This window comes from Syngnathus typhle, linkage group LG21 (genome assembly GCF_033458585.1).
Source record: "Syngnathus typhle isolate RoL2023-S1 ecotype Sweden linkage group LG21, RoL_Styp_1.0, whole genome shotgun sequence".
Taxonomy (NCBI): domain Eukaryota; kingdom Metazoa; phylum Chordata; class Actinopteri; order Syngnathiformes; family Syngnathidae; genus Syngnathus; species Syngnathus typhle.
This window is the reverse complement of record NC_083758.1, coordinates 8377149-8403895: the sequence shown is the minus strand read 5'-3', so window position 1 is coordinate 8403895 and position 26747 is coordinate 8377149. Positions and strand designations below refer to the sequence as shown.

General features: G+C 50.6%; 1 protein-coding gene and 2 long non-coding RNA genes across 13 annotated transcripts; 2 read left to right on the top strand and 1 right to left on the bottom strand.

Moving 5' to 3' along the window:
• Window positions 1-26: 26 nt before the first annotated feature.
• On the top strand, window positions 27-13590 carry LOC133145278 (uncharacterized). 5 transcript variants are annotated; one of them, XR_009710879.1, is made up of 3 exons: window positions 27-94; window positions 10206-10365; window positions 11657-13590. It is a non-coding gene; the product is annotated as an uncharacterized LOC133145278 (long non-coding RNA). The 5 variants fall into 5 exon arrangements; XR_009710878.1 differs by lacking the exon at window positions 27-94 and adding an exon at window positions 133-405; XR_009710876.1 differs by lacking the exon at window positions 27-94 and adding an exon at window positions 7031-7653.
• LOC133145277 (uncharacterized) lies at window positions 13578-18273 on the bottom strand. Its single transcript, XR_009710874.1, has 2 exons — window positions 17817-18273; window positions 13578-13867 (listed from the first exon to the last, which is right to left on the bottom strand). It is a non-coding gene; the product is annotated as an uncharacterized LOC133145277 (long non-coding RNA).
• Window positions 18274-19992: 1719 nt separating this feature from the next.
• On the top strand, window positions 19993-26747 carry gata3 (GATA binding protein 3). 7 transcript variants are annotated; one of them, XM_061268585.1, is made up of 6 exons: window positions 19994-20711; window positions 21544-22122; window positions 22841-22897; window positions 23087-23133; window positions 24323-24448; window positions 25645-26747. In XM_061268585.1, exons 1-6 carry the CDS (start codon window positions 20474-20476, stop codon window positions 25927-25929), a joined length of 1332 nt encoding a protein of 443 aa, XP_061124569.1. In that variant the 5' UTR covers window positions 19994-20473; the 3' UTR covers window positions 25930-26747. The 7 variants fall into 7 exon arrangements, with proteins under 7 accessions (XP_061124565.1, XP_061124571.1, XP_061124569.1 ...); XM_061268583.1 differs by having other exon boundaries at window positions 21544-22179; XM_061268581.1 differs by having other exon boundaries at window positions 19993-20711; window positions 21544-22179; window positions 22841-23133.

The window sequence follows — 26747 nt, the reverse complement described above, 5'->3', positions numbered from 1 at the left end:
CCACTAAGTTGCAACTCTACATTCCGGCCGCTAGGTTGTGCTGTCGGACAGCAAATGCCCTCACGCTGCAAACAGGAACGGACGCCAGAAGTCGGTGAGTGAAAGAGTCTGTCACTTTTGTATATCCACTCAACACGCTTGTTACGTTTTCATACAAACTCGTATAATAGTGACATTTATTGTGTATTAGTTGTGCGCTCACAATATAACAAAATCGATAACACGGTGGCCCTTAGGAGCTCTGTTTTGCCTTTTGGGAATTTCTGCGTCGTTGCGCAGCACGTTTACATTAAAAAGAAAAGAAAGAAAGAAAGAAAGAAAGAAAGAAAGAAAGAAAGAAAGAAAGAAAAAGCGTCACGCCTGTACCTGCTTTTGTTAATCAACTTAACACATTTCTTTCCAAAGGTAAGCGATTATTATTTTTTGTATTATGATTTGACTTAATAGCACGAAAAGTCAATATAACGAGTGCTTTTCATTGAGTGGATCGCGTCTCAAAAGCTGACCGGTCCAAGTCTGCTTAGTCGCACTCTTTTCCTTGCGCGTCATTTGAAAAGATTGCCATTTACTTTTTATCATCGTTTACTGTTGTTATTGTGTCTTTCCGCCATTTTCTGTTTTTATCATTATGGTCTTATTGATTGCGCTTTGTCGATGACCTGTGACCTCCTCCATCTTGATGCACATACGTGAAAAGAAGCTCAAACAAACACGAAATGTCTTGCAAATGGTTTTGCGCAATGCAGCCAGGCTGACAACACATTTTGTGTGCATTATGAATTGACTCATTGACAGAATCTTGGCTTGCGTGTGTGTGCGTGTGTGTGTGTGTGTGTGTGTGTGTTGCGCTGCCAGTCAAGTGTCGGGTTGCGCTGGTTGTGGCTCTATGATAGATGCTGGTTGCCCCCCGACCCATGCTGGATGGATGAATGTCACCCAAGCTTTACAGCCACGCTTTGAAGTGTGTGTGTGTGTGTGTGTGGGGGGGGGGGGGTTCTGTGTGTGTGTGTGTGGGGGGTTAAGGTTCTGTGAGTATGGCCCAGCGTCAGTGTCCCGCTGAGCGTGGTAGCCCCCTACCTTTTCCTGTCCAAACCACACGTGTAACCAAAACCCAGTGTGTGTGTGTGTGTGTGTGTGTGTGAAGGCAAATGATAATTTGAACGCATATTGCTCAATGTCGCCGTTTGCGATTTGCCGACTAGCTCAGCTGTTCCGTTTTCGTAGTCAGACGGCCGCATTTTGCTGCCAAGGGAGGAGTTTCATTGAGACAAAAGTAGTGCTTTGCCGCCCTCTTTTGTCATCCCATCGCGGCTGCGGCGCTTCCCCGTATGTCGCTTTCCGATAACCTGCCATCACTTCTCTCCTCCGCGTTGGGGGAAAAACGGCGAGCATTTCCTTCTGAGCCACGTTGACGTCCGTCCTTGTAGCCCCATGCGATCACACGCTCTCCAAAAAGCGCAATTGCTTTTGGGGGATTGATGCTATGATAGGTGTCGGATACACTGGTGAGGGAAATGAAAATAAAAGAAAGAAATGTCTTAAAAATCCCTCTTCTTGTTGGTCGTCGGCGTCTCGCCGCCGCCGCCGCCAGCAGCAGCAGCCGGCGTGTTTGTCGGGCGTGCGGGAGATTAGAGACGCCAATGACGGCGGCGTCTGATAGCGGATCCGCTCTGAATTACAGATCAGGCCTTTTTTTCAAACCATCTTTTAAATAGTCGCCGCGGGCCGCCACTTCTCATTGTTATGACACTAGTAGCATATTTGGGCGGGAGAACCCGCGCTAGCGCTTATTTAAATGAGACACGCACGCACGCACGCACGCACACGCACGTGCCGGGAATTAAAAGCAAGTCTTATGAAAAGGACAAAAAAAAGAAAGGACAAATTGTAATTAGTTGGATTTTGCTGTGCGGAGTCCATTAAGTGTTTGGAGCGACGAGGCGAGTCTTTGATTGCCTGGCTGGCGTGTCGCGCCTTCGCTCATTTTGATCGCTGAATTAACGCCACATCCCCTTGCAAAAAAAAAAAAAAAAAGCATTTTTCTTCCCCGAGCGAGCGAGCGAGCGGCAGCCATGTCAGGAAGGAGGAGGAGGGAGGCCCTGCAGTGGCACCGGCGGGGGCCGGGCGGCGCTGTTGGCCCGCTCGTCCGGGAGCTCTTTGTGCTGGTGGTGGAACGCCCCCTACTGGAACCCGCGCTGGGCTAATGGTGCCCGTTGTTTGTTTACTTGTCCCCAAAACGCATTACGCAAGGGAGCCAGCCGCCACAGAGGAAATACACAAACAAGCTTCCTGTTTGTCTGTCTGCAAATAGGCGCACCGGCGCCGCCGCCGCCACGGCAACAACCGCTAATGCTACGCTAGTCGAAAGAACTCACGGCGACCTTTCGATTCTTTTTCTCTTTTATTTTTCCCTTTTTGTTGACCTTCCTTTCCCATATTCTCGCTTCATTTCCTTCGCTGCCCTCCTTTCCTTTCCTTTAGCATCCTTTTGCTAGCCTTTCATTTCCTTTTCTATCCTGCAGATAAGAAGAGTGTGTGTGTCCATACCCAAAAAAAAATCACATACATACATGATGAAATAAACACACGGGCACGCTAACATTGAGCTGTGTGCAGCAGAGCCGCGGCGTTCCTGGAGGCCCTGGAAAATGAGAAAGAAAGCAAAAAGGGAAAAGCCATTAAATCCGACATTTTTCACCTTGGTTCGCACATTGTCACGGATCAGAGGCGAGAAGAAAATGAGCGGATGGCGGGCGATGAAATGAAAAGAAATGTGTTTTCACATCAGTCCGACGCGCATTTTGATGCTTTGTGCGCCGTGGCCACGGTTGTGCCGCTGACGCTCACCTTCCGGCGGCACGTGAACGCCAGCGCTAAGATGGCGACACGCAAAAGTGTTTGACCGCGTGTGAACGAGCTCCAATTGAAAGATTCGGCCACGGCGGCGCCCCAGGCTCAACTTTGCTGCTCGTAAATATTCAAGCCACTTTTTCTTCCTGGACTTTTCCCAGCGTATGTGCAGCCGAGCTAAGATATTCATGGCCTCCACCGAGCGGCGTAAAGACGGCCACCTTTGACCTCTCGCATTCAATTAGCCAGCGCCTATCGTTGGAGATGCGGCCGGCCGCCCGCCTGTCTGCCGGTGGCGTTGGTCTGTTAGCCAATGTGTGTGCGTGAAGATGTGTGCAGCCAAGCTGGACTAAAGGCCCGGCTCAAACGTGGGCTTAAAGCTAACCGACGGTGTGACAATCGCCGTGCGCGCATGAGATGGCTTTTTGCCATGACGTCACGGAGTTTCAGTCTATTTCTGCCCTGTTGTTGTTGTCGCACTGATGTCTGTCAACGTTTGGCGCGAGGCCTTGCTGACTTTGTGACGTATCGCCGCGCCCATCAAACAGCCGCCGCGTTGGGACAAAACGTGTGTTGAAAAGGCCCGGCCGGCCGCAAAAGTCATCACAATGATTTGGCTCTGAATGGCTCCTTTCATGCTCAGAGAGAACAAACAAAAACAAATTACGAGTTAAGGTAGGAACCCTGGAAAAGTCCCTAATACACCCAAAATGAGACTTGTTGCCTTAATTCATCTTTAGAATAAATCCAATTGTTCACTTTCAGTAATTTGGCTCTTTTGGTTTTAATTTACTCTTTAAAGAAGTACTTGATTGTAAATACACGCACATCTACATTCTATTTTTTAAAAAGAACAAAGTAAACAAAGGCAAATTATTCATCGTATAGTCTGTTCACTTTATGCTAACATGTCATTCGAAACGCCCGAGACAGGCTAAGTTAGCATGGATGCTTCTTTTTGTTAATCACGCTGCGTTGATTTGAGGTGAGCTCAGTGCTGCCCTGGCGTGTTGTGGCACAGCGCGGTACTACAAGCGCGCAACTCTAAATTGCCTGTTTCGTGGAACTTCCATTCGCAAACTCAATTGGAAAACAATATAAACTCGCAACACAACTTTATTAACCCTTTGAAATGTTTGCGATAACGGGGACGAATGATGGCCGTCAACATTGGCGTACATGCAGTCAGAAGCGGCTTCTTCTTTTTGCCACCTTTGCGGCGGCGTGTCATTCCCAAAGTTGACGGAGTGTGACGCCACGTAATTGCTTTGCGGAACCTCACGGCGTCGATATGAATAATCTGTCAGCCGAGGTGGAGGTGGAGGCCGCCGTGGCAATCGCTGGCGTGCAGCGGCGGGGAGCGCGGCGCCCCCCACCCCCGACGATTGCGCTGGCCATCCGGAAAAAACATATTTGGACTTTCCTTCTTGGCCGCGCACACGCACTTCTTATCTGTGCGTGTCGAGAGGGGGGGGGGGGGGGCGCACGGTTAGCCTCCTATCTGATGAGCTGTTGGCGGGTGGGCGTGTCCAGAAGTTTCTTTCCGGGAGCAAAGAAAGGGGAAAGGTGGACGAAAGGATGCAGTAAGGAAGGATGGAGGAAATAGAGGAAAAAAGGGAGAGAGGAAGGAAGAGTGCAAGTACGGAAAAAGGAGCACAAGATAGCTTTTCGTTTGCTGGAATTCGGTTGGTGAACATTGTATGTGCACGCGCGCGCGCGTGCGCGTGTTGCAGTAGATCCAGCATGTTTGTTTTGATCAGAGATCTTGTTTGGTTGCCTCACATTTCATCATACCGCTCGCTTATCTGCTTTTGCTGCACACGCACAGGCGCGCGCGCGCGCGCTCTCTTGTATTATTGAACGTAAGAATGTCTGTGCACGCGCACGTGAGACAAGCGAGTGTCTTTTCTTCTTTTGTCCTTCCTGTTTGTTGACACGAGCGCCCCCTCGGGGCTCCGGTTCCCACGCGACCCACGGGAGCGTTTCCCCTCGCAGCCGATTGGCCGGGCGTCCGTCGGCCATCCTAATGGCTTCCGACGCGGGGGCGGAAAGCGAATGTAAATAAGGCGATTATGCGTCCTAACGAGGGCCAAGCAACCAACCTGTTGACATGATGGCGCTGCTATTTTTAGTCTGCTAATAAGCTTGCGTGGGATTGGCCGCGACGCTGTCATGGGAGTCGCAGCCTGCGGGAAAAAGTCGCTCTGGCGCAATCTTCCATCCAGTCTTGGCCTGGCCCAGATGGCTGGAAAATAGACTTTTTCCTTTTTAATATCATCAATTCATTTTGAACGACATTATCGTTTCCCCATCTCCAGTGGGCTTTTTTTCTTTTCCTAGGCCTGGCTTGAGTTGGTCAAGAGGTTTCACCGGTGTTTAGATTGCGCCGAGTGTAGCACAAATCCCATTCTATGCAGATTAAAAGCAGAAATTTGGCACGGCGGGATGGCGGCGGCACTGTGGGAACGGCGAGTAGGGAATTCAGCGTGCGAGCGCTTCCCATTTTCATGGACGACATCAAAAGTCCTGGCTTGTTCGCTTTCGACCGGCAACAAGATGACAGGAAGTTCTTTTTTTCGGGGGGGGCACGGGTGAACTCTGCACGTACCGGCTCACATCTTGTTTTCATGTCAGGGAGGACATCAGCAGTACTGTAGACCAAATACACACTGGCTTGGCCTCCCCCGCGCCTCACCTGTAAGCTTTTACCTGAACCCCCCTCTAAGCCGAGCCCCTGCCTCCCTCCCTCCCTCCCGGGCGGCTAGTCTTTCCGATGCCACTCAGCCGTTACGTTCTCAAGGGAAGCGCAGACTTCTGGCGCCGCGCTGTTTGGGCTCGCACACACACACCGCAAATTAGGTGTATTGTTGCGTCGAGCGGGCAAAAAGTCATCTGGAGGTTTTGTCCTCGCCCGCACATGAGGGCCTCCATCAGCCCCCACACCTCAAACGGTGGCTTTTCAAATGGCGCGGCAAAATTTGTTCTTCATTTTAGGGCAATAAAGGCGAGTTTATTTTCCGGGCCGGCCCGGCCCGCTCGTAGACGAAGGCGCGAATTCCCCTGACTGTCTGCGACCTTGGCCTGAATGCGGCCGGCGTATTTGACTTTTACCAACAGGTCAAAATGGCCGCGCGGGATTATTTTTACAGACTAATTTGAAGCAGTCGGCTTTTTTTCCCAGCGCTTTGACCCCCCCCCCCCCACTGGAGTAATCCGCTCATCTTGATCAGAGGCAGACGGCGGCATTTGATGGAAAATTAGACAAATAAACGGCAATAACGTTAGCCTGACCTGACCCGACCCCATGACCCCGGTGACACTCTGGCTGGGGTCGTGACCCATCAAGGAGGGCTGGCTGTATTGCTTGGCCCCTTTAATGCACCAAAGCCTGGCCCATTAGGACACACGACACCGAGCGGCAACACCGCCAGTTGACAAAGGACTCAAATTGTTGCTTCAAACGCTGCCGAATTGACTCCTCAGCTGATACTTTGGTGACCTTTGGTGACCTCAGGCGTCACTAACCTGCCACCCTCGCTCCTGAAATGGCTCGCAACGTTGGCCACCCTGGTGACCGCTTGTGGCTCTCGGGTGCTGCTGGAGTGGTCGAGTGGGGTGCTAAAAGTAGCGCTAAGGCGCCATATGCGTACGCTCGGTTGCCAGTGTACATCATCGACGAGGAAGGGGTGGCACTCCTCGAGGGGGGGGGGGGGGGCATCCCTCTAATATGCATCCATTTGTGTCCTCATGGACGATTCTTATCAGAAAGCGGTTTGCCTTTGAAAAAGTGCCATAGTGTAAACAAGATAAGCCGGCGCTGCCGCAACGTGGCATTTTCGCCCCCCCCCCCCCCCCCGTTTGCGTACTAAGAATCCAAATGTCGTCAGTAAGACACAACCTGCTAAATTCAAGGAGGCTCGGGGTTGAGCCTTGAGGTCAATAGCGAAGCGCCGAGGGCCAAAAGTGCTCAGGTTCGAGAGCTTTGTCCCGATACTTTTGTCCACAGTGTCCCTTCTTTCCCCCTGTGTGGAATAACATACCTTTTCCCCCAAGTGGCGATGAGGGCGTCTGATAGCGATTACAAAACCGCACACGTACGCACACACGCAGCTAAAAGTGTTTTTCCAGGGCCTGGCGCCACCCGCAGCAGCGTAAACAATAAACACACACGTTGCGTACGTGCCGGTCCACGCGTGTTGTGGCGGCGGCGGCGGCGGCGGCGGCGGCGGAGCAAACCTCCGTCCTCGTCTTCGTTCATGCTGCTTGTCAACAAAGTTGTTTTGTTTAGCACCTAGGGCGTTAAAAAGGCAACCTCTGGGTCGCCCCGACTTAGCCCGCCAGCTTCTCCGGGCTATCTTGCCATCTGTCTGGCGGCGAGCAGGCGCTCGTGTTACACGGCGGACTCGGAGCAAATTGTCGATCACTTCAAAGTGGCCGGCGATTACGTCCGTGAGTGATTAGGGGGCCGTTAAGAGGCCACCACTTGAGCATTGCCAGTGAACCTGTGAAGGAATGTCGCCCGGGCGGGCTGGGAGAACGCCCCCGGAGATGCACAAATCCCATCAAGGCTGCTCGGGGAGCTTTTTTTTTTCTACGCTCCCAGACGGCGAGCCGTAAAGAAAGGAGAAAAAGTCCAGCGCCGTCCCGCGGGCCTGGAGTTGAACACCCGCCGGCCGCTCCGCATACAAAGAAGAAGCGGCGAGCGGGTGCGTTTGATTCCAACGCCGTTGGAGCGAGGCGCGGCGAACACGGCGAGCGCTTTATTCACACGCCGACGTGAGCGAGGAATGAACACGGGCGCAGGTGAAGTCGTACATCATTAGCGGCGCTGATGAAGACTATTATTGCGGCAAATTGATTCGGCTCCCGCCGCCGCCGCCGCCGTCATAATGGCTGGCGCAGAAACGCTGATGTAACCATCAACAGCGTTTCTCCCCGCCTAGAATGAAAAAGAAAAAAAGAAGCCGGGCCTTCCTCAAATGACTTTTTCTTCTTCCGCGACCCGCCTATCATGAAATGTTGCCGATTATCTCCCGTATGAAACGCTCAAATTGAATTCTGTCTCTTTTTCATTTAAGGAATAATTGAGTCGACATTTGGGAGCGCTTCAAAGGCGGCGGGGCCTTCGGGCACCCTCGTAAATTACGCTATCAATTCCGGATTGGCCATTAGCTCGGTGTCAAGTGCGCACCAGGTGCCCCTCCTCGTCATCGGCGGCGCCGTCTTCATCCTACTTTCCTCTTTTCTTTGCTTCGCGGCCCTCTGACACACCAGTCTCGCTGTGTGTGTGTGTGTGTGTGTGTGTGTGTATGTGTGTGTGTGTGTGTGCGACATTTTAATGTAACACCATGAAGACTTTTATATGTTTAGCGCAAAACATCCAATGTATGTATGGGTCCATGTTTAACGTGTAAACAAGAAAACACACACACACACACAGTTGCTGGACACTAGATTAGGGAAGTGTGTGTGTGTGTGTGTGTGTGTGTGTCATTGGTGGTTTTGTTTCCATCACCTGAATGCGCTGTAATCTGGAGGTGAGGCATATTGTCTTGGGCTAATGCGAGTGTAAATATAAGTTAAGTTATTCATAGAAGTGCTGATTGCAGCCGCTCGTCACAGCTAAATGAGCTGCGCGTTTGTTATTGTGCAGTAATTAGGAGCGCCACGGCGCCGCTCCGAGATGACAGGGTCACTTAAATAGTTTCTCTCCGTCTCTTTCCGGCCCGAATTACGGAAGCTGAGGCAAGTGCGAGGCAATCCTTATCTCAGGCAATTAATGGCGGCCGACTCGTATTGCAGCACGATTATTCAAAGCTTCCGCACAAGTCGGCCTAAAGTCGCGGGAGTGGGTGGGCGTGTCATCCGGAACTACCGCAAAGAGTCGGCTAGCTCCGTGCTAACGTATAATGCGAAAGGTGCTTGACAGGCTAACGGAAAGTAGCGCAGGCCTAGTGGATGCTAATGGATGCTAGTAGACGCTAGCGGACGGCTTTTTGAAGGCAACAAATGGGACGAGACCCTTGAGAAGTTAAATGTGGGCGATTCAAGAACGCAAACGAGGTTCCCCAAATGAAAATGTCACCGCGTAAAATGTCGTCAGTGCGCTTTGGCGGGCGGGCGGGCGGATGACAAATCTGCATTCTTAAATAAAAAGGCGCAGTAATAACAAAGCGGCGTGATTAACGATAGCAATTTATCGTATCTGCCGGCCGGGCGGGCCGGTCCCCCGGCCGTTGCCGCGACGACGGTTATCATAATTCATATCGTAAATAAGCGCGGCGGGCGGCCAATCAGGAGGAGCGAGCGTGTCATCCCAAATAACCTTTGATAACAATTACCATGGAAGGCCTCCAGTCACAATGTTATCTGGCGGCCGTTGTTGCCGTGTCGCCGACAAGGCCATTACCATATAGATTAGACTATTTACAATGCGCGGCGCCCCCCGCCGCCATTGCCGCCATCGCCGCCATCGCCGGCCTGCCTCAATAGGCGCAGGTGGGAGCATCTCTGTCATGTTTTGTGTGATTGGACTTTTTTCTCAATTCAACCTTTATTTATCCAGGTAAGGCAATCCTACGTGTGACATGCGTGTGGATCACACGTGCGCGCGGACCTCTGCATAAGCGAAAGCGTGTGTGCGTGCGCTCGATATCTTGGGCTGGCACATTTTGCCGGACGGCTTTGGGAAAACCTTCATATTAGCGGCGTGATAAGTGTCGCAGATTAGACCGGCATATCTTGGCCCAGGTGCTTTTTTTTTTTTTTTTTATCTGGTGAGAGGAATCCTCTGATATGCGTCCACACACACAACCGGACATTTGGATGAGGACTGACCGCAAAAAGTTGTCGGAAGGACATGTGTTTTTTTTTTTTGCTTTAATCTCGCTCTTAATCTGCTCTAATATCTCCATTTTGATACGACTTTTTAATTTTTCCCCCATCTTGTTGGTCCTCCCTGGCGGTGGCCGGCCTGACAGCGTCTTTATTCCAAGGTAGATGGCGTCAAGGCAGATTAAGAGCTCGCCAGCCCACGCGAGATGTTCCCGCCAAAAAGTACACACGGCATCTCGCAGACTCGTCGTCTCGGAAAAAGGAAGAGTGGCGTCATCTCTATGGCGCCCGCTAATCCCACAAAGTCCTTCACCTGGTCCTCCTCCTCAGAAAAACTTTGACGTTTTTGCAAAGCTTTTCTGCTCGTCTTTGTGGGCGGAGCCAAAAAAGACAAAACGTCTTTTGCCGGTCGGTGCGCTACGTCCTTGCTAGCAAGACTTTTTTTTTTCTTCTCAATCTCTGCGCCGTCACATGCATCCAAGTGAATTCTAAATCTCTTGATCACTTTAATTTTTTGCTAGGCTGCTCTGCAAGGAGAAAAAAAAACGAGGCCTTATCAGCGACCGGGCCGAGCACTACGCGAGGACGGACGGAGCTGAATCGGCAAAGATTAGGCGCCGCCGTTGGCTGGCTGGAGTTGCGGCGTGTAAGGGGCTTACCACGCACCTTCCATGAGTTCAGGTGAAAGGACGTGCGCTTTTACATACAAGTGGACAAATCCGTCCATAATACATTTCCCGCCGGACCACAATGCGCCGGCACTATCTGTCCCCCCTTTCTCCCCCGCCTCGCCTCGCCTCACCTCGCTGTGGTCGCATTGGCTATCCAAACAGACAAGAAGACGGCGACCCAGGCAGATACGGCGTCCAAACAAAGCGTGTTTGCCCACTCGGAGCGTCTTCGCCGACCACTTTGGTGCGGCAAAAGTCGCTTTTGGAACTTGGGCAAACGCACCGCTTCGTGTACTAAGCAAAAAAAAACATTAGCAATGCTAATCAATGTTTTTTTTTTCTTCCCCCAGAAAAAGCATTCATTTATAAATTGAATTTGCCGGTGCAAGCGGAGACTCTTGTTAGATAGAATCATCATTTGACAGAAAAGCCTTTTTATTTTTCTTCAATCGAAATCTCGCGTTGGTGCCGTAAATTTATCAGAAAAGACGGTTAAGGTCGCCGCCACGTCTTGTTCTTTATCTGGCAGAGGTGACGCGCTAGGCTAACAAAAGGCTGCCCATTCTGACTGCAACAATAGCTCAAAGGCCCCCCCAAAAAGTGCAGCCGATGGTTCTTAACATCAATTTGGGACGCTATTAATCAATTTAGAACCGACCAGAGCGTCCACTTCCTCTTTTCTGTGAAGGGGAGCGAGGAGCTCCTGGTGATCCGGCGCAGGTTAAGTAGACGGGGAGCGGCCTGAAAACACTTAGCTGCTCATTAGCATAAGCTGATAGCGCTATCGTGAGCGGGCCATTGTGGTGACCCTGGAGCACCCCCCGCGAATCCTCCCACCTAACCCCACCTCCTCCTGTCCCCCTGTGAGGAGGCCTTATCTGGGATGCACAGAGGCCTCCTGGGGAGGAAGGTGGAAAGGGGGGTGTCATTGGATGTGTCCTCCAATGTTTCATGCCTCCAGAATGATAATAATAATAATAATCACAATAAACTTTCTTCCTGTCAGCTAGACGGCTCGTAAAAAGAGAAGAAATACGATTGGTCGGGATTAATCAGTCTTTGTGGTAACCTTGGCAACGGGACAAGTGCGGCAAAACCAAGATTTGGAGGCAGAAATGTCACGTCAAATAATCGGCCAATTAAAGCATGATAGGAAAAACGTGTTATTCTGCGTCGTTAGCGCAATGCTAGCCAAATGGAGAAAACGCAAGGGAACTTTTTCTTTTGTTTCCAAAAAGACAACTTCTTGAACAGGAAATGACATCAGCAGGTTAAGCTTTGATGTCATTTGTGTTTTGCAGCAAACTCGGAGCAAAGAAAGTAAAGTGGAGCCAGCGGATGGATGGATGGACGGACGGACGGATGGATGGCGGCGTTTGTTTGCGCACCTGCGCACGCGGCGTCGGCCTCGTTCCGCCTCCTACGGAAAAAGGCGATGAAAAGCGGCGGCGGCGACAACGGTGACACATTTCTTGAAGGTAAGGCACTTTGTCAAGCGCTTAGCGCGTGCGTACACCACGTTGGCATTATGATGCAAATGATAAGAGGCGAGCGAGCGCTCCTCCACTTTTGCCGCCGCCGTACCTACAGAGGCTGGTGATTGTGCCTGCGCCTGCCTGCGCATCCGTCTCCGTTGCATCTGGCCTTTGTTTGAGCTGATTGGATCTGCCGCGATCACATGTTTACCCGCCGCCTTATCTCTTTGAGAAACCTCCGTCACGGCTAGCGGAGAGTAACGAGCGGGGCTTTTCTTTTTTTTTTTGGCGCGCGGGTGTGTTTTCCTTTTATTTCCGAGACGGGCGCGCACACACGGGCCTTTTGTGTGTATATGCTAATAGGCCGGCTAACACCCTATTCACACTGTTTGTTTGGCGAAATGATGCAAGTTGCCAGACATCGCTGCTTTTTGCGCTGATGCGGACGTTTTTTCCCCCTTCGGCTGGGGGAGGAGGGGGCGGGACGGCAAATCCGCAAAGGTTTTGTCATCAATGCTGGGCTGACAATGGCGACAAAAACATTAAAGGGAGAAAAGATGTGTTTCTGTGTTAAACAATTAGCGCCGCGGCATTAGAGGCGATCAGGCGGGAGACAAAAGCCAGCCGGCACAAAGACACAAACGCATGCGCCCAGATGGAGCCCGGCCGACGCCGTCCTCCGCCGGGACCGGCCGACCGCCGTCTCTTTCTGGGTCGGCGTGACGGACGCGCAGCCGCCACCTCTTTGGGTTCGGAAGTCATCGAGGACGCTTCCAAAGGGGGAACGTTTAAGTTTGCCTTGTGTGGCCCAGCTACCCCCGTCCGTTCGTCCGTCTGTCCATCCATATGTGAGAGACTGGACACCCCCCTCCCTCCCGCCCCCCTCCACGTGAATGGCTGCAGTGTTTGCGCGCCACTTAACCCGCTGACCGGCGGCGGAACGAGCCCCTCGCAGCGGGCCGCTCGGCTCGCGGCCCCCCACCGCCGGCGCGGTGTCCGTTACGGCCCCGGGAGAGGCACGGACCAAAAAGCGCATGTGCTTGTCATCATATCTGCATTGTCAACTTTTCCTCCTTGATTGACGCTTGGCTTTGAAGTCCACGACGATTCTTCCGTTCTCCAGCAGAAGCGAAGAGCCCAGAAGCGCCGTGTTTTGCTTTGGCGCTATTTTCTCAGCCAGCGTAGGCGGCAATGGGGGCAAAGCTCCGTGTTTGGACTCGCCGTCTCGGTCCCGGACGCCGCCTGCCTTCGCCTGCATGAGGGAGGACTTGAAAGGCAGGAAGCGTTTGATTCCTTCACCAAAAGAAGCTTCCATCAAAAGCGCTGAGTGACGCCACCGCCCCCCCCCCCCCTTCCCATTTCATTCACACACACGCCTTACCTGTGGCGGCAGGTGTTGCCTTGGTGCCGCAATGACGGAGGAGCTTCCTGTCAATACGCCAAGCACCTCCGCTAAGGCCCCTCGTTTGCAGGGAAGAAGGCAATGTTTTGTTTCCCGTGCCAAACAGTTAGCATGTTGCTAACGTGGAGAATTTTCATCTTGCAGCTGTTGGCTGTTGTTTTGCTTGCAAGGAAGCCGGCCGGCCGGCCGAGCCATGCAGCCATGCAGCCGCTCTCGGGGCAGCATGCTGGAATTGAAATATTTTCTGTCTTCAACTTGAGTATCTACTTCTCTGGCACCTTTTTTTCTCTTTTACTTTCTGCAATTTTTTAAAGCTCCCTGGGGAAATGTCATTCATGACCAAAGTTAGCAAGGAAGTCAATTTCTTTATTTGTGTTTTGTAATTTGAGGCAAAGTCATCCTCGCCTCCTCAGCTTGTCGCCGGCATCTGAGGGCACTTGGAACATTGGGACGAGTTTCCGATATTTGAATATTCCCTGCGAGGCCGCGCAATGTGCGGCGCCGAGATAGCCCGTTAGCATCATCAGCCCCGTTAGCTCGCTCGCTCGCCCGCCCGGCCGGGCGTCCTTCGGCTTGTGTTTATCACGCGCACGCAGACCGGCGGAGTGCGCCCGCTTTGTGGCAACCCTCCTTACCTGGAAAAAAGAAAAACACCCTCAAAGAAAAATACAAAATGTTTTCATCGTCAATTTCTTTTGGATCTTTTATTTTTTTTGCTGCTTGCGACTCAGCTCCGTAAATGCGTGGCAGAGGACACGCCGCGTGACCTTTGCCCACCGGCGCCGCCCCTCCCCCTTGGCCAGAAACATGGAAATGGCTCGGCGCTATCTCTGTCGCCGTGGCAACCATCTGAGTCCCCCATCTCGCGGTGGAGAAATGAGTTCCCGACAGGCTGCGGAGAGGCGCGGATTAAACGTGATCCCGCCGACGGGCTGTCAATCAAAAGTCGCCTTTCTGCAAGAACACGACGAGCCAGTGGCTCGCCATCCGCAAGTTCTCCTCGGAATCCCGGAAACCAACCAGTCCGTTCGTTCCAAGATCAACCCCTCAGCTCACCTTTGACCTCACTTTCCACCTGCCGCGTGATCGTAAAATCACGAACCAAGTCGACGACACAAATCGAATTGTCAACAAATGTTGCCTCAGCATGCAGCTTGAAGTTTTGCATATGCAGCAAGTTCAGGACTTGATGATGTGTCAATGTTGTTTGTGTTTGCTGCTGTTGCAAAATATTGCCCAACGGAAGGCGCCATGCAGTATTAGCCCTATTATTGTCTTTTTTTTTTTTTTTTTTTTATCGACATCAGAGATGAGGATTTTCTCGCCTGCTACTCGGGGCCACCCACTCCTGGATTATCATGGGGGGGGGGGTTGTTTGTTTGACATGGACGCCCCCCCCCCCCTTTATTTGGACGTGATACCCATCTGATGGTTGCCAGGATACAAAAAAGCTGTGAGTCATAATGGAGGAATAGGAGATGAATGTTAAGAGGCTGATGAGTGAAGGTGGGGGTGTTGTATATTTTGGGGGCTTGATGAACGATGCGAACTAAATGATGATCCAAATGGCTGGTGCGAGATGGCAGGTCGATGCAGTTAATTTCAGGTTGAAATTGACACACTAATTACGCGCTGCAAGACTGGCGGGAGAGATTAGACGCCCCCCCCCCCCCTCCTCCTCCTCCTTCCCTTTATCAGATCCCCCCCCACCCCCCTCTCCCCCCTCTTTTGGCAATTAAAGCCGCTAAAAAGCATTGGTGGGCCCCACGCGGGACGGCCTTGGCAGTGCACGCGCGCGTGGCGTGCAGGCTCATTGTGATGCATTTTTAGATGCAATCAAAACAAGCGCATCGTGTGCACGGCCCAGATAACGATTGGTGCCGCTTCTTCTTGGCAATCATTAGAAAGCCCGCGGGCCCTTTTGGCCGTGCACGTCTTTCTTTCCTGCAGACGGCCCTGCTTGCCTGCCATGCTTGCTCGTCTGCTTGCTCGCTCGCTCGCTTGCCTGCATGCGCGCGCCTCCGCGCCTGCTCGCCTGCGCGCGCTCAACAGAGAAGCGCGGCGTGCGCGCGCCTAATTGTCGCCATTATACGTTCGCACCGAATTGACAAATAAATACGCTTAAAAACAAAATGGCGAGATTCGGCTTGGAGTCACGCGGAAAATATATGAGCTATTTTCTTAATAAACAAAAGAGGAAGCTGTTGGACACTTATCCCTATCTTCTTGATTTGTAGCTCTTCTGCTTCCATTATGATGATATTTAATATTTCTTAAATGTCTCTACATCATTATCAATGGAATTGCTTTGATTTTTATTTCTATGTTATCCTGATTCCATAATAATTTTCCCAAATAATGTATTTATTGTTGGTAGGCGAATTTATACAGACATGTTATTAAATTTCAGTTATTTATTATCTTAATTTAATCTTTATATTGTGTTATTTAGTCGTGCATGCTTTAATAATAATAATAATAATGATAATAGTGAATGTATTAGTCTTTCCCCCAATTATTTCATTTATATGTATTTATCAGTTATTGCATGTCATCGAATTCCAATTATTTTAATTGGAGGTATTTATCATAATCTGCATGTCATTTGATTTGATTGTCTCCATCATTCTTATATACGATAAAATATTTCGTTTTATTTTTGTCGAACGAATTTGTTATTATTTAGTTATTTTCATTTTCATTCATTCCCAGTCTTTTTATTCTACCGGGTGCGTATAGATCATTATGTGTGTTTCATTAATTCGAATAATTCTTGATGGACATGATTTCTGTGTGCGAATAACGCAGCCTCCTCTGAAATTAATCGTTTTTACGAGTCAAGTGTGATGTGCTTTCCTTTAATGCCCCCCCCTTCCCAAAATAAGCCCTTTATTCATGAAAACTCGTGCGCGCCACTGCGCGTGCTCGCCGGTGTTATTTAGTCATCCGATTTTGCAATGGTTAATTCCGCAAATGGAAAATTCAAACTCAGATTAGAGGCCTCGCGCGTGCAACGAAGGGCGCATGAATGAAAATGGAGAAAGCAGGAGCCATGCACTTCGTCACTTGACTCCACTTTAGGCTTCATTGACTTTTCTTTTTCGGTCCTGACGTGCACGGAAAAAAAGCACAAAACACGCACGCACACTCGTGCGCGTATTTCTCGCCCGATAAAACAAAACAAAACAATTCAACGTGCATGTCAAATTTGGGGATGTTAACAAGACGAAAGCTTTCCGCCCCATCAATTGATTATTATTATTTGATTCTCATTTAAAATTCTTACCTAATTGGCCTACCCGAATATTTTTGAAACGCTGCGCAAGCACCCGCAACAATATATATGCTGGAAAATGTTATCTTTATAGAATGTCATGATTTTTTTGGGAGGGGGGAAATGTCCCTTGGTGACGTCATACTGCCCCTCTAAAGCCCAAGTTCATTCTAATGGGACATTTGCTCGATTTGGGGGATCCAAAAGCTCACTCAGCAATTCTCCAAATGACTCAACAGTCCGTTTGCAAAGCGCTTGCGTCTGCGGCTGTGACGTCACGGGTTTTGTTTGCTTGTTTGCTCCAATCAGCAGTGACACCCCCAGCCCAACCCCGACGTCCCCCCCCCATCATCATTTTCACTTTGATTTCGCCTGTCCGCCATGACGCGCACGCTTCACTCGCAGACAAGCAAACAGGAAAAAGATTGAGATGGAACACGGAGGAAGACAAAAAATGTTGACGTAAAAAAATTGAAGAATGACAAAATGGAAGAATAAATATGCTTTTTTTTTCTAAATAATTGCGAGTATGAGAAATAGAAATGAAAGGAAAAAGGGATGAATCCAATATTCAAAACAAATGAAAAAGGAAAACTGGCAGGAGAGTGGAATGAAAATACGAAATAAAAATAACACTACAAAATAAGAAAAATGGATTCAATGTTAAAAAGAAGAAGATAAAATAATAAAAGGAAGAAAACGAGGGAAAATGATGTGGATAAAAGCAGAAATCGATGCAAAGTAGATAGCAGAAATATCGACGCGCTGAAACCCGGAAGCGCGTGCGTGCCCCCTCGCTCGCGCACGGGCACGCGCCTCTCTTTCTCTCTCTCTCTCTCTCTCTTTCTTTCTATCCTGTGAGTTGCGCGCGCATCGGTGGGTCACTCGCGCGTCTCATCCGAGCGGAGCAGGTCAGTCAATATTCCGGCAATTCATATTTCACATGCTCATAAAGGCCATGACGTCATGCATCATTCTTTTACTGCCCCCCTCCGCGCGCGCGCGCACGCACGCACGCACGCGTCGATCCCTTATGGCTCGTCCGTCCACTTTTCCAACTCGTGAAATGTTGCAATGTGAAATGATGGCTAATGAACGCTGCTGCGTGTTGTGGAATCGGAGCGAGGTCGCTAATGACGTATGAGGTCGTGACGCGTGGCCGTGGCAAATAGCAACAGCCAAAAGGGGCAAAATTCCAACCTTCTTCCATTTGAGGAATTTGATTTGAGGCGCATTCATTCGTGTAGTTTTGTATTTATTTTTGTGTTGATTTATTGATGAGTTTATCTGCATTGTTGGCGCTTCCTTACCTGCTCTGGCTGCATGCGTCCATTTTGTGTGAGCTGCTGCGGCTGCTGCATCTTGTCTTCTCTGCCCTGCTCTGCTCTGCGCGTTCGTCCGTCCGTGCACTCTTTGTGCCCTTTTGACAGCGTCAATAAAAAAAACGAAAAGAAAAAAAACGCCGCGCCCCACGCAGCTTCTTTATGAAACGTCGTTGTGCATCTCATTCTTGCGCGTGCGCGCGGGTCTGATGGTTTTGTGAAATTGCTGAAAATGAAACGTTTTCTAATTCATTCGAGGGGGGGAAAAAAAAGAAAGCAGTCCCTTGCTTGTTTTTCTTGGACGTCTTGAAATATTTTTGTCTCTTCGTCTTCTTTCGTTTTTGCTTTCAATTTTCGATTGAACGAGGCTGCGTGCATTTGGAAATCATTTAAATCGCGCGCCAATTGTAAACGGTGCACCATTTTCGCTCCAAACCAAATTGAACATAACGAAATGTGATGTTTAAATGACTTGTGACGTCATTTACATTGGAGCTACCTCTTTATTGTTCAATACACAAAAAAAGATCAGCAATATATCGTGCGGGCCGGCGCGCGCGTGTATATCTTTTCACTTTATTGCCAACATTTCATCCCATGCTAACTGCCAACGTCGCACTCGAGTCTTAAATTGTCACACACGCAAATGTTAGGAAATAAAGCTAACGTCAGATTCAAACAAAAATAAAACAAAGATTATTACACCCTTACATTTTTTTGCTTTGTATAAAATAACCCAACAAATTGTTCCTGGGTCGGTCCAATTTTTAACATAAAGGGTGTAAAATTAATAATATCAACGTGTTTGTGTGTGATATAATCCAGATTAGTAGTCCGGATTACTAGTGCCGCCTTTTCTGATGATGATATTCTGAGCGTTAAATGTGACGTCACGCCCGGAGGGCAACAGTAATGCAAACGATCAGTCACGTGATTGCTGCTTCATCATATCGGAATATTTTCAGGATTGCCTCTCCCCTCACTTCCGGGACTGATGTGACGTCACGGCTAAATTCTCAGAGACGCACACACAAAATAACAATTGTGTGCGTGTGTGTCTTTCCATTTTTTGTGATGTGTTCATTTGTTTTTGTCGTTCGTTTAGAGCCATGTAACAAATTAATTCTTTTAAATTTACTGTTGATGTATGTTTGCATTTTGATTTATAATTTTTGGGGGAATATTTTCGTGCAAAATTTTCAAACTATGATAGCATGTTTTCAATCAAAAATGGGCTATTTTAAAAAAAAATTTAAAACCCATTTGGACTTGGTATTTTTTCCTCCTTCTTGTTGACATATTTCCGATCGATGCCACCGTCAGTGACACAACCACGTATTTATCTGTATTTGATTGCTTGTTGGACACTCGGCGAGGAAGTATTTATTGGAAGAAAACATGTTTACATCAATTCGTTTAATTTAAAGGCGAATTTGAAACGTGAACATTTACGGTGACATTTGATTCGTTGTCATCTTAAACACAAATTTGAGTGTGAACAACATTTGTCGTAAACTACGGCCACGCCACGTGACTCGCTCCTGTCTTCTTTCTCTTTGTTGCTTTGCTTTTGGGATGCTCTGAAAGCAGATTTGAGGTGGAGGATGGACAAAGAGCACACGGCGCCATTATTTTAACGAAAGGCTGCCAAAATGAAACCTTGGCAAGGAAACTGGACTCATTTTGCAGGATGAGTTTCGCCTCTTTAGTGTGCAGCTGCCTTGCGCGTACTCGCGCGGCCCTGCTTGAACTTGATGGCTCTGCGCGGGCACGCGGGGCCCAGCGGCTTTGAGCAGTCACATGACCGCGAGAGGACGCATCGGCGGGGCGACGCGCATGCGCCATGCATCGCCGCCGTCACCATCGCCACTTGACTTTTACGCACGGGCTGCCTTCTTCCTTGTTGTTTCTCCCGCTCGTGTTCATCTCAAATGACACTCCAAAGTGTCCAATTCAATTAGGAAAAGCCCTGCCCACTTTTCGGGGGGTTGCATGCATGCATACGCGCGCGCGCGGACCCTCCTTAAGTTGCGTCGCGCCGCAGCTGTCTGCTGCACTGAGCCGCCTGGCGCCACCCGGAAAGAATGCCTTCAGTGTAAGAGAGAGAGAGAGAGAGCTGGAGGGAGGGATGGGGGCGGGCACAGAGAAAGAGAGAGAGTGAGCGAGAAAGGGGGGGAGGGCGGCCCGAGTGGGTGCAACACGCCGCTTGGGTGCGTTCCGGTCACTTTTAGGCACGCGAACCTGTTGAGTGCACGTCACCTCGTCACCTCTTCGTCGGAAGACTCAAACAGTAGTACTCGTCCGAAAAAAAAAAAAGAATCCTAATAATTCCAAAACGAAAAAGAGCAGGTCCAGACTGCCTTGTTTGCGGCCGGCCCACTTGAGGATCTCCCCGCGCGGCGCGCCTTCTCCACTCCATGTTGGACGTATGGCCTCGTTCCGTGCGTGTCGGGCGGGACGTTAACCGCCTCTGTCTATGTGCGCAGGTGGGACGCTTGTGGATTTAAACGGACGCAGGTGCCGGAGACACAAAACGGGATTGTTTGCTTGTTGTTAACGCCGCACCGAGCGCGAACTTTTGCAAAAGAAGGAGGAGAGGGAAGAGAAGCGGCGGCGGCAGCGGCGGCGGCGGCAGCGGAGGCGCCATGGAAGTGGGCGCGGAGCAGCCCCGCTGGATGAGCCACCCGCACCCGGCCGTGCTGAACGAGCAGCACCCCGGCGGGCACCATCCGGGCCTGGGCCACTCCTACATGGACGCGGCGCAGTACCCGCTGGCCGACGATGTGGATGTACTCTTTAATATCGACGCCCAGGGCAATCACGTCTCTCCCTACTACGGCAACTCGGTGCGGGCCGTGCAGAGGTACCCACCGCCACCGCACAGTAAGTACACGAGCGAGCGAGCGAGCGCGCGCACACACGCACAACGGCGAGAAAAACCGAAATGCAAAATTCAGCTGCACGAATAATAAATAAATATATTGCCGCGTTTTTAACATTGGAAAAAAAATCACGTGTCTGTTAATTATTTTGGGTGTCAAAGTGAAGTTTTTGTGAAGGGAAGAAATCATTGTAATCGCTCTGCGCACTTATTTATAGCGGACTTAATTGCAGCCTGTTCAAAATTGTATTTTTAAAGGACGTCAATTAAGGCGGCACACATACATGAGGCGTCAAATGAAAAAAGGCTCTGTCAAAATTTGAGGAACCTTTACAATATTTGATGAGAGAGCGAAAAAAAAAAAGTTTTCTTGGAATTTTTCTAAATTGTATACATTTTGCACTTGTCCGACCGCCAACAGAACGTTTTGTTTTCTTTTTGTAACAACTAAAATGAGCAACGTTTTTTTTTTTTTTGAAGTTGCACTTAAAGTAAATGATTTTCTTAAGGCAAAGTTGGTGTTTCGTAACGTATTTGCGCTTGACAAATCCAACGACGTAAGAAAGCAGCATTGCGTGCGTTTATTGAGCCCAGTTAAAAAAGAAATCGATCGAAATTGTCACGTTCGTGCTCACTATAGAAAATACGAGGTGCGCGGAATTATTGAGGACGAACGACAAAATGCATCCGAATTCGGTGCGCGGAAGACAAAAGGTGGCCTGCCTGCCTGCCTGCCAGTCTGCATGTGCGCTCTCGCGGCGCTGCGCTTTTCTTTGCTGACGGCTGCGTTCTCGTGTCTCCCGCACGCAACCGTGCGCGCACGCACGCACGCAGGCAGCCAAGTGTGCCGACCGTCGCTGCTGCACGGCTCGCTGCCGTGGCTGGAGGCCGCGGGTGGCAAAAGCATCGGCGCGCACCACGGCGCGTCCCCGTGGAACCTGAGTCCCTTCCCCAAGAACCCGCTGCACCACCATCACCACCATCACCACCACCACGGCTCCCCGGGCGCCCTCTCCGTCTACCCGCCGACCTCGTCCACCTCCTCGTCATCGTCGTCGTCGTCGTCGCTGTCCGGCGGCCACTCCAGTCCGCACTTGTTCACATTCCCGCCCACCCCGCCCAAGGACGTGTCCCCGGACCCGGGCCTTTCCACGCCGGGTTCGGGCGGGGGCGGCCCGCGCCCGGAGGACAAGGAGTGCGTCAAGTACCAGGTGACGCTGGGCGACAGCATGAAACTGGAGGCGGCGCACGGGCGCGGGGTGGCGGCGGCGGCAGCGGCAGCAGCGGCGGCCGCGGCGGCGCTGGGGCCGGGCCCCTCGACGACGGCGGCGGCCCACCACCCCATCGCCTCTTACCCACCACCTTATGTCCCCGATTACGGGCCAGGCCTCTTCCCACCAAGTAGCCTGATAGGTGGGTCCTCTTCTACTTATGGTTCCAAAACAAGACCAAAAACAAGGTCGTGTTCAGGTAGGCCTCACATCCCCTCGCTTCTCACTCTTGCTGCATCTCACACACGCGCGCGCACGCACGGGTGCACGCCAAACGCAACAATTGCACCGAACGCGTCATCGTCTAAGCAGATCGGCGCCGCATTCATTTGACTTTGGTAATGAGATTAAAATCGGATGGATTAGTCGATGCATATCATTGGGATTATTATTAATGGGGCGGGATCATGTGCATTTAAAGATGTCGTCCTCCTGCTAATAACACTTTTTGTTAGCAAAAGCGGGCAAATTCCACGTTGATTCCATTGCTCAATAATAGCAGCAAAAAAGAGAGATTGCATGGCTAAAGTGTTAAATGAACGACGACAGCGCGCACGCCCGCGCGCGCGCCCCCTAAAGCTTTCGCTTCACGTGCACACGCTCGATCCCATTTTAATTCATGCTGCGAAACGACAATTCTATTTTTACACAGATCAATATTTCACTGCGCGTTCGAGGAGTTGCGCGTATTTTTCCGATTTGACCAAAAAAAAAAAAAAAAAAAAAATCAAGTGCAATTTAGTGCCGCTGCATGTCCTGTTTGCCTTTTATGATCAAATGTTGCGCGCGCAATTGACCCGTGGCGTTTGCGTGTTTTTTTTGTGTGTGTGTGTGTGTGGGTCCCGCACGCGTGCGCGCAGAGGGCCGGGAGTGCGTGAACTGCGGCGCCACGTCGACCCCGTTATGGCGGCGGGACGGTACGGGCCACTATCTGTGTAACGCCTGCGGCCTGTACCACAAGATGAACGGCCAGAACCGGCCTCTCATCAAGCCCAAGCGGCGGCTGGTACGTGCACGCGCCACCAAGGCCCCTCTTGATGACATCTGCGTCTCTCTCTCCCTCTCTTCCTCTCTGTCTGTCTCTCTCTGTCTGTTTCCCTCTCCAGGAAGAAGTAGGCCTATTAGCTGCAGGAAATTGACTCGACAAGTGCAGGTCTCTGCTTTAAGATCCTAAAAAAACTGCACTGTTATTATCATTATTATTATTATTATTATCACCGTGATGATTTGGGACCCCCCAAAAAAATCAAGCAACGGCCGCTACAGTCATGTCGTTGGTCCTTCTTGCCACTGTCGTGCAGGCCTGCATTCTAAATCAAATGTTTGAATATTAGGGGTGTCCAAACGTTATCATACAGTGCAGAAAGATGACATGAAGAAATGAAAAAGAGCGCAGGGGGAAAAAAAGTCAAAGGCAATATTGTCAAGTGGAGCTCAACTGGCGTTTTGACGGTCGGCCTTTGTTGCAAACATAAGAGCACTGGAAGAAAAAAACATTTTTTTTTTGCCACACGGAAAAGAAATCATCCAAACCAAAAATGTCTCAAAGCGCTGACAATTTGCTTCTCAACAATTTCAATTACAAATAAATTTCTCCCTAGTTACCGAGCATGTCGACAAAAGGTCACGACCCCCCGGATTTGTAGCTCACAGCCCGGTCCATTTTCCAGGCTAAATTCTGGGCCGCTTGACGTCGCCGTTGGACACCCTCGATTTGAGCTTATAGCTTCGACCCCCCCCCCCCCCCCCATTTAGTATATATCTACATTAGGTAGCGCCCAAGAGCAGGAAAAGTGTGCAGGATGTGAGATAAGCTGGAACTGCTGCTGTTTTCCGAGCGGTTCTGCTAAAAAAAAAAACAAAAAAAAAAGCGGGCTGGTCGCATTTGGATGCAAAAGGAGAAGACGCGGCGCGGGCCTCACCTGACTGCCGATCGATTCTTTTTCGAGGGGGAGTGCGGAGATTAGAACATCAATGTCAGGCAGCTAAATCCATCCACATGCACCTCACTAAAATAAGCACTTGCATCCAAATGTGACCCCCACCTTTTTTTTTTTTTGGAGGAGGACATTTAATCAGATTGACTGGCTGCAGCGTGTCAAGGCTGCGCTTTTATCTCCACTTTTAGGAAATGCTTCTTCTGTACTTGTGCTACTTTTAGCCCCCTCCCCTCCCCTCCCTGCCAGGCGGCGCGCTTCCATCTGCTCCTGTTTGCGTCTTCCCTCCCCATTCCTCCCCACTGTGTTGGTTTCGAACGAGGGGGGGGGGGTGGAAACATGTTTTGATGTCGACGCGCCCACTCACGGTGCCCCGTGTGTTTGTTTGCGCCCGCATGCGTGCAGTCGGCGGCCAGGCGCGCGGGTACGTCGTGCGCCAACTGCCAGACGACCACCACCACGTTGTGGAGGCGCAACGCCAACGGCGACCCCGTCTGCAACGCCTGCGGACTCTACTTCAAGCTGCACAATGTAAGTTCACCCAAAACAAAATGCACAACACGCAGGAGTCACCTTCCTCCCGTCCGTCCCCCATCTTTGTTTCCCCCGAGCGCTAATTGTCCCTGCGGAGCTGCGGCCGATAAAGCGAATTAATAGTTATATCGGCAGCCGCCGTAAATCCCAGCGCTTGCAAATATGAAAGAAGGCGCTTAATTAAAATCCCATGATTATTTTCCCTTCCCTCTATCTGACCGGCATATTATTCCCTCGTCATCTGCGCACATCCCCCGGCCGCAAAAAGCCGTCAATTTCCATCAAATCGGGCGACAATCATAATCACAAGGTGCCAACCTGGCGCCGCTAAATCGTTTGCTCGTGGGAAGAATTCGGTCCACGGTGAAATGCTCTCGTCTCACGTGAAACGCCATTGACGGGCTAACGGCAATTAGCATTGATTGGAATTGTTAACAGCTGCATATCGGTCATCTGGCATCGACTTTTGGGAGGGGGGCGGGGGGGGTAATTTCTCGCTAAGAAGTTAACCAGGTCGGCCGATTGGATGCCGTCCAAGAGCTGAGGTCCGGTCCACCGGGGAAGCAGAAATAAGTCGTTCAAACCCGAGTCACGTGTCAGCCTGTGAAAGCACATCATGGTTGCGGCGGTGGTGGGGGATGGAGGGGGGGGGGGGGTTGGCGAGGGGGCACGGGAGTAATCGCGGCGACCGCTCCGCTTTTGGAGTCAGCGAAAAAATATTTCTGGCGGCCGACGCCAGAGCCAGAAAGAAATCCCTGCTCCCGTTTCCCCGGGAAGAATAAACGCTCGGAAAAGATCAGGGAGCCAGTCGGCCTCATCCGCAGACCCCCCCCCCCCCCCCCATCCGTAATCCTGCCCACAGCCCAAATTCCATCATCTCGTTTCTTGCCGGCTAAACTGCAGAATGGCAGCCGGGACGAGAAAGTCACGCGGTCGAGGAGGACTTGGCCCGTGGTGGCGGCGGCTGCCAGGCAGACCCCCCCCCCCTCAACCCCATCCCTCGTTTCTTTCCTCCTGGCACCAACCAGACACTCCATTGGAAAAAGCAATCTACTGGGGAAAGCCATTGGAGCATTTCTTTGATTTTCAGCGCACACGCGAGAAAGTTCCATTTTTTTTTCTCCTCTTCATGCTAACACGATGGGCGCCATCATACTAACCTGCCCTCCTTTTGTCTGGTGTGTGGAGAGCAGATCAACCGACCTCTGACCATGAAGAAGGAAGGCATCCAGACGCGCAACCGCAAGATGTCCAGCAAGTCCAAGAAGAGCAAAAAATCCCTGCAGGACGGCGGCATGGACGACTTCTCCAAGAGCCTGATGGACAAGAGCAGCTCCTTCAGCCCGGCCGCCCTGTCCCGCCACATGTCCTCCTTCCCGCCCTTCTCGCACTCGGGCCACATGCTCAGCACCCCCACGCCCATGCACCCCTCCTTCGCCCCCCACCACCCGTCCAGCATGGTGACGGCCATGGGCTAGGCCCGGCCGGCCGGCGCCCGGACGCTTCCGTCCCAAAGGCTTCTTCGCTTCCCGAGAGAAGGTCTGGCAACGTTTTGCCGTGGAGAAGCCTTTTGGACTAAAGCGGAACGAGCCAAGAAGAAGAATCCGGCGGCGCGACCCGGATGACCGACGAGCTCGGCAGACGTCTTGGCTCGCTTGATTTTATTTTTGTAAAATCAAAGGCGGAAGTTGACTCCGACCCTCCTCGGATCGGATAAGGATCTCTCCAATTGTGTAGAAAATCTAAAAAGCTGACTGAAAAGACTTCCTGGCTGGTCTCGCACCTGTTTGACAGGACCTTTGTACAAATTGTATGAAATACATCTAACGAGAGAAAAAAAAAAAAGACGGGACACTCGAAGAAGGCTACGAAGAGGCGACGGCGTGTAAAGACAACGTGAACGCTTTTGCTTTTATTTTTGGATGTGCTTTAAGTCTCGGCCTGTTGGTTTGTGTTGACACACGCGCACGCACACACACACACGCACACATGCACGCACACAACCTGACAGATGATGATATGCATTGTGAAAAAAAAAAAAAATAGTTCCTGTATTTGTTATTTGTATGTAAAGAAAAAAAGGAAAAAAATCAGAGTACCAAAAATACGAAAGAAACAAAGATGTAGAATTATTTCTTTATGTTATGCTGACTGAATGGTTGTAAAAATGGAATAATAATAATAATCACTCGTGTAAAATATGGCTGCTTTTTTGGGGGTTGCTTTTTGTTTGGTACAGCCCACCTTAGCGAGTTGCTCCGCCCCCTCTCCCCTTTGCTCCCCCCCCTCCCTCCCC